Here is a 6,534-nt window from a genome sequence, read left to right on the forward strand (position 1 = left end):
GTCCATGCAGGCTATCAAACAATCTATGGTATGACTTTCTCACGCACGTATCACTTGCAAATTGGCACTAGAGAACCATCAAATAAACGAACATTCACACCTTTTGGTAGTATGACTATATAGTCTACTAACCTAGTCATATTTCGTCATCTATAAATAATTACCTCATGAAACCCTCAAACATCTTGAACTCCAAAACCAGTGCCTCATCTTGAAATTTGTCGATAAGCTCTTCTATGGCGTCCATGCTCCGTGGCAGGATTGGTTACTGCAAAATGATTCTATCTTATCGGATTCCCATTCTGCTCCTCCTTCCAACATGTGAAGAATTATTAATGATGAGCTTGCTACTTACTGTGCCGTTCTATCACCTATGTCGACGTTCTCGATGGGGGGCCGGCACCTCCTTCTGGTACGATCATTGGCTTCACTCTGGCCCCATTGCTTCTACCCACCTAGCCTTGTTTTCGCACACTATTTAATTTGGGAGCGTCTAAGTTGTATGCGTTGATTTATTCTAAAGATTTTAGGAAGATATACGTATTGAATACCATGTGAAATCAAAGTTGTGACCGAGCAATACTGCAAAACAAGGAATAGTAAGAATCTTCAAACAGGGAGGCCAATGCTTAGTACACAAACACTAGTCTCTACACACGTGGTCTCGTGCCGCTCCGCTCGTATACACGACTGCTTATTAGCTTATTCATGTACCAGCTCGTACGTAGCACTCCTAGTAGCCTGGTGGTACCAATCGCTCAGATGGAGATGCTGTTGGGAATGCCCTTGGCGGTGAGCCCGGCGGCGGCGCCACTGTGGTCAGAGGTGTTGGGGTACAGCAGCATGTAGGGGAACTCGGCGGGCCCGTTCCTGTTCTTCAGCTGTGTGTCACGGTTCTCGCCCACCACGTTGCCCTCGATCTCGACCAGCGCGTCGCTGAACCGCTTGAACGCCGCCTGCGCCCAGGCGTCGGAGGTCCACTCGGGGGTGTCGCGCTGCCCGAGGTACACCTCGTCGGAGGAGTGCTTGGAGAGGACCTCGATGAGCGAGATGCCGATGATGGTCTGGATCTGGCTCGTGATGGTGTGGATGAAGCCGCGCTCCGGGTCGCGCTCCAGCTCCTCGTACTCCTTGCTGCCCGGCTCCGGCATCCGGCGCCGGCTCACGGTGGGGCGGTTCGGGAGGTACCCCGCGTACGGGTACTGGCCGAAGTTCACGGCGGCGTGCAGCGCCGACGCGATCCAGATGATGGTGGTGCAGGCGCTGGCGAGCTCCGACACGGCCTGCATCTCGGGCCACCAGGGCGCGTCCTTGAGGTCGCCGTGCCCGACCTCGCGCACCTCCTTCCACCATGCCTGCAGCTCCGCGTCGCCCCGCAGCGCGCCGTCGTCGGGGTAGTAGATGGCCAGGTACTCGCCCACCCACTGCTCGATGGCGTGCCAGATCGCCAGCCCGTCGCTCGCGTACGGGTAGTCCTGGATCAGCAGCCGCACCTTGTAGGGGCTCGACGGGTCCGCCACCGCCACGCCCCGCTTGACGAGGTCGGCGGGGAGGCCCTGCTCCGTGAAGTTCCAGCTCTTGTACACCGCGGAGGACATGGCCAGCGCGTACTTGCCCGGGAAGACGGTCATCTCGAAGATGCCGCCGCCGTTGATGAGCGTCTGCCGCGCCAGCGCGTTGATGGTCATGGTGTCGCGGAAGTGCGGGTGCAGGAGCTTGTGCACCGGGTGCGTCACGCTCAGCTGCCGGTTCGTCGCGATCACGAACGGCTCCATCACCGCGTGCGTGTTCAGCCTGCACGAGATCACCGGCAGTTGATTAGGAAAACGAATGCATTTGGATCGCGGCAACGACTCGATCAATGGTGATTAGAGAATGAATGCACATGGATGATTATACCAGTGGCTGATCAGTTGGTGCCAGCCGGAGTCGTTGACGGCGACATAGGCCTTGGCGAGCTGCCACACCCAGGCCTCGACGCCTGCGGACGCCGGCGTGTAGACCTTGCTCTTGGCCTTGGTGAGGCCTCCGTCGATGTACGGCTCGCTGAGCTCGATGGAGAGCGGAGCTAGCCTGCCGTCGCCGCGCAGGAAGAAGAGCGTCCTGGTGGCGTAGATGAAGTTGCCCTCCAGGTTGTTGACGTCGATCAGGAACGGCATGAGCCGGTCGTGGTGGTCCAGGATATAGAGCCTGTTGCCGTCCAGCGCCTGCTGCACCGTGAGGCCCTCCAGGTTCTTCTCGATGTGCTCCACCGTGATCGTGCTGGTGTGGTCGCCGTACTTGCTGGGGTCGAGCGTGCTCTTCGGCGGGAACTCCTGTAATCGTGTTCGATCGTCAGGCGCGCACATTTCATTTCGTGTCGTTTTCGACCTACTTGTGTCTTGTGAAGCCACCATTAATTAACAGTTACGCTTTTTGCACAGAGTGAGTGACTCACCGTGAGGCGCGTGATCACCATCGGGTTGACGCCGGCGAGCACCTCCCGCGCGAACTCCTCGTCGGTCCTCCACGCGTTCTTGTCCTCTGTTCCGCACAACGTGCGCAAACAGTCAGTCAGCTAGCTTATCGATCGATCAACTTAGGAGTATCACTGTATGAGCACATGCAGACAGCCGTGCCTTTGATGATCTCCGGGATGGGGAGCTTGAGCAGGTAGTCGCCGCCGGCGGGGAGGAGGTCCTTGACGAGCTGGAGCGGGAAGAGCTTGCGCATGTCCTCCATCGCCTGGATCTTGGGCAGCTTGATCCCGCCCTCGTACAGGTTGATGATGTCCTGGAAGGAGTCGAACTCGCCGGGGCTGGTGTCCACGTAGGTGCGCACCGCCGGGATGATCCCCTGCGTGATCGCCTTGATGGAGTAGCCCAGGAAGTCGGACATCTTGAGGTGGCCGAACCGCTCGTCCCGTGGCACGTAGATCAGCTCCACCAGCGACAGCCGGCTCTCCGAGTTGGGGTCTGCGGGTCAAGTCAACGTCATCCAGGCCAGTCAGTCAACTCTCCTGCAGCAAATGCAAATGCAAATGCAAATGTTTCGTCCGAGATCGAGGCCCACGGCGAGCACGCACCGGTGTTGGTGGGCTTGCGGCCCGTGCGGCAGCGGCGCGGGTAGGGCTGGTCGGCGGAGCCGCCGAGGATGGGGCGCGGGTTGCCGCCGTCAGGTTCGCCGAGGTCGTTGTAGACGTCGTAGCGGTACACGCGGTCGTGCTCCTGGTAGGGGCCCTGCTGGTCGCCGCCGCGGAGGTTGCGGAGCTCGTCGTCGCGGTAGGGCTTCAGCGCCGCCGGCATCTGGCTCGGCAGGTACGTCTGCGACGGCGTTTTTCCGGCACACAAAAGACAAAAAGATCAACATGTTGACTGACTGACTGACGGACGTTTAGAAAACATAACCCAGGTTGATTGATCAAAACTCTACAGTACAAGTCTACAGTACTCTCTTATATCTTATAAAGATATAAGGACACATGTTAACCGCTGATTTGCTTGACCGACCATCACGGTCATCAGTCATCTCGAAAGTAAACTTGAGTGGGTATGGATTGGCATCAATCTTTACTTTAACCTTTTCTTTAAAGTTAATTATTATCTCGGGCGGGGCGATGGCAGGGACAATAATTATTAACCTGGTTTTCTTTAAAGTAAGGGCGCGTTCGGCTGGCCGGCCGACGGGGGCTGGACTGGCCAGCGCACTCACACTGATACTCACATGAGCAGTGTTCACAGACGTAACAATATTTTTTTCAAACAACAATCTGCCGGAACAGGTTCTTGCCATGTTTAGATTGCAAAAAATTGCAACCGATAAATAGTAGCACTTTCGTCTTATTTGGTAAATATTGTCCAATCGTGGACCAACTAAACTCAAAAGATTCATCTCGTGATTTTCAACTAAACTGTGCAATTAGTTATTTTTTTACTTATATTTAATGCTTCATGCAAGCGGCTAAAAATTGATGTGATGGAGAGAGAGTGAAAAAACTTGGAATTTGGAGGTGATCTAAACACGACCTTATTTTTCAGTCATCTCGACAGTAAACTTGAGTGCTAGCCACGTGGTGAACTCACATGCCTCGCGCTCAGCGACCGTCAGAAGATTTCAGAAGAAGCATTAGATTCTTCACCAACCGTGGCAGTTGCACTAGTACCACTTGAATGAGTTTTCTTCACCATACCCATGTCCTTTTCCGACCTACTGTACTGTACGCCAGTCGACGACATGGCGGCTACATTTTCTTAAAGCAACTACTAGTAGAAAGAAATGTATACTAGGAAAAGTGATAAAATAAATATGAACCGATTGAGAAGAAAGACTTGAACAGCAGATGCGGCCGCCAGGAGAGTCAATGGCGTCGCGGTGACTTACATCGTTGGAGAAGAAGACGCGGTTGTAGCGGTACTCGCCCACGGGGTAGACCCATGAGTTCGCGACGAAGGTGACGGTGCCGCGGCCGGTGACGTCGTCGAGGGTTATGGTCTTGAGAAAGAACTCGGCGGTGTGGTGGTTCTTGACGATGACCGCCCCCGGCACGCCCAGCTTCTCCACCTCCCAGTCGAACGTCACGCCGAACTTGGACTCGCCGGTGGTCAGCGACGGCAGGCTCGTCAGCCACTGCTCCAGGTTCGCCTCCGCGCCGACCCGCCCGCGGTTGCCGTTGTCTGGGCAGAGCAAAAGCACGCGCGGTGGCGGCCCATGTGGGCGATGTGATGAGTCGATCGATATGGTTCGTATACGCGTCGGGCATGCACGCGCGCGCGCGCGCCGAGATACATGGTGCATAGTATACGAGTAGTAAATTATTGATAAAGAATCTAGATCAAAGTAGAAATCGTTTCTGAATCTCTTGTTACTGAGTTCTTTTTCACTTTGTCACCAGCTAGCTAGCCAGCATCTGGTGCTCTGCACCCAAGCTATAGCTTTGCTGTCTTTTTCTCGGTGTTCCTCGCTCGATTCTTTTGTTCTTTCCATGTTCCCTCAAAAAAGATGACCGAGGGCCGAGGCAAGGTAGCCGAAGCAGGATGGCCGCCCAAACAGTATGCTTGGTGCTTGCTTGCTTTGTATGTGCGGGGAAAATGCATGCGCAAAAGGTAAAAGTAACCGCGAAACTTCGATGCGAGAGCTAGCTAGCTTAAGAGATTGGTCAAGGGAAGGGAGAGATCAGAGAGGTGGCGTCGCCCGTCGCCGGCGCCGGCGGGCGGTACTCAATACTCACTGGCGTCGACGAGGGTGGAGCTGATGAGCTGGCAGGTGACCCCCTTGCCGAGGAACTCGCTGATGCTGTCGATGACGGTGGCGCCGAAGTCGTTGAGGTCGAGCACGTTCTTGCGCATGAGCACCACCGTGCCCTTGAGCCGCGCCTGCTTGTTCTCCCCCGTCAGCCCATGGATGATCCCGCTCAGCATCTTCGCCAATCACCACCCGCTCCAACTAGCTGCTCCCTGCTGCCGGCTGCCGCGCGCCTTGTGCTTTTGCAGTGGTGTTGGTTACTGTGTGAGGCTGTGGGAGGCCGAGGCCGAGCCGGGGGATTTATAGCGAGCGAGGATGCGAGAGCTGGAACGGGGCGCGACGCGAGCACAGTGCACCGATCGACTACGGCTGCGTGACGTGCCCGTGCGCGTCTGGCGCTGCAACTGGTGGGTGGCAGTGTGCTACCGTGTGTGTTAGAGCGTAATTAATGCGGTTTGATTATTGGGCCAGAGGGACGTGAATGGCGAATGGTGCAGGATGCGCCTGCGTGTACCTCTGCGCCGTCGGCCGCTTCCGCTCGTCGCTTCGTCCCGCCGCGTAGCACGTAGCAACGCCCGCCGCCGCGGCTCTTCACCTGTTCGCTATCGCACGCTTATAGGTTATAATATAGTGTTTTTTTTTCTCATAGTAATATAGTTTTTTTTTCTTGCAGTAAAATAGCACCAATCGATTTATAAGCCACAGAAATGTAATTGGCTGGCCGTACGTATCGGGCCACCGACCCCGACGGCGACGTGCCAGCACCGACTCGTGTTGCGCGGGTCATCATAGTACAAAATTACGAACGACTACGATCGGTGTTGACCGTTCGCGAGACCAGCTCGCGCGCGCGGGCCGCGAGATCGGCAAAAGGCGCGGCCGCTCTCCCTCCCACGCGCCGGTTGAGGCACGCCGAGCGCGCGACGCTCGCGTGCCGGTGCCACTGGTAATTCGACCTTCGGCCCGTGAAGTTGTGACTTTGCGAGCGTCGGTTCGACGATGCAGGGACAGAGCAAGCCGCGGGGTCCACTCGACAGAGAATAAGAGTATCGGGAAAACCTGCTAAGAGTAACCCAGCACTACTACTATTTTGCCTCCTATTTTCAGAAGACCCGTTTTGATCAGATATTCTCTGAGAACTACCTAAAACAGTCCTCTTATTTTATTTTCTGACAAATGCATGTTACCCCTTGATGATCTTTATTTAGCCTCTACAATTTTACCAACAAATATAGTATTTGCATAATTTAAACCAACATAGAGTTAACATAATATTACAACATAATATAAATTTATGTTTTGAAAGTCAAGATT

The 6,534-nt window shown here is 55.0% G+C and overlaps 1 protein-coding gene across 1 annotated transcript; it reads right to left on the reverse strand.

Annotated features, from left to right (window-relative positions):
• Window positions 1-594: 594 nt before the first annotated feature.
• On the reverse strand, window positions 595-5,501 carry LOC136539321 (putative linoleate 9S-lipoxygenase 3). The gene is made up of 7 exons (XM_066531304.1): window positions 5,207-5,501; window positions 4,360-4,652; window positions 3,065-3,302; window positions 2,619-2,954; window positions 2,438-2,523; window positions 1,900-2,315; window positions 595-1,794 (listed from the first exon to the last, which is right to left on the reverse strand). The coding sequence occupies exons 1-7, from the start codon at window positions 5,394-5,396 to the stop codon at window positions 759-761; spliced, it is 2,595 nt and encodes an 864-aa protein (XP_066387401.1). The 5' UTR covers window positions 5,397-5,501; the 3' UTR covers window positions 595-758.
• Between the last annotated feature and the right edge of the window lie 1,033 nt (window positions 5,502-6,534).

This window comes from Miscanthus floridulus, chromosome 1, assembly GCF_019320115.1.
Source record: "Miscanthus floridulus cultivar M001 chromosome 1, ASM1932011v1, whole genome shotgun sequence".
NCBI lineage: Eukaryota > Viridiplantae > Streptophyta > Magnoliopsida > Poales > Poaceae > Miscanthus > Miscanthus floridulus.

What these genes read in the sequence shown, in the direction of transcription:
- LOC136539321 (XM_066531304.1), bottom strand. Translation starts at nt 5,396, where the DNA reads ATGCTGAGCGGGATCATCCATGGGCTGACGGGGGAGAACAAGCAGGCG. An exon ending in CTCCACCCTCGTCGACGCCA is followed by an intron (nt 4,653 to 5,206) that starts GTGAGTATTGAG and finishes TGCTCTGCCCAG; the next exon opens with ACAACGGCAACCGCGGGCGG. An exon ending in TGGTGATCACGCGCCTCACG is followed by an intron (nt 2,316 to 2,437) that starts GTGAGTCACTCA and finishes ACACGATTACAG; the next exon opens with GAGTTCCCGCCGAAGAGCAC.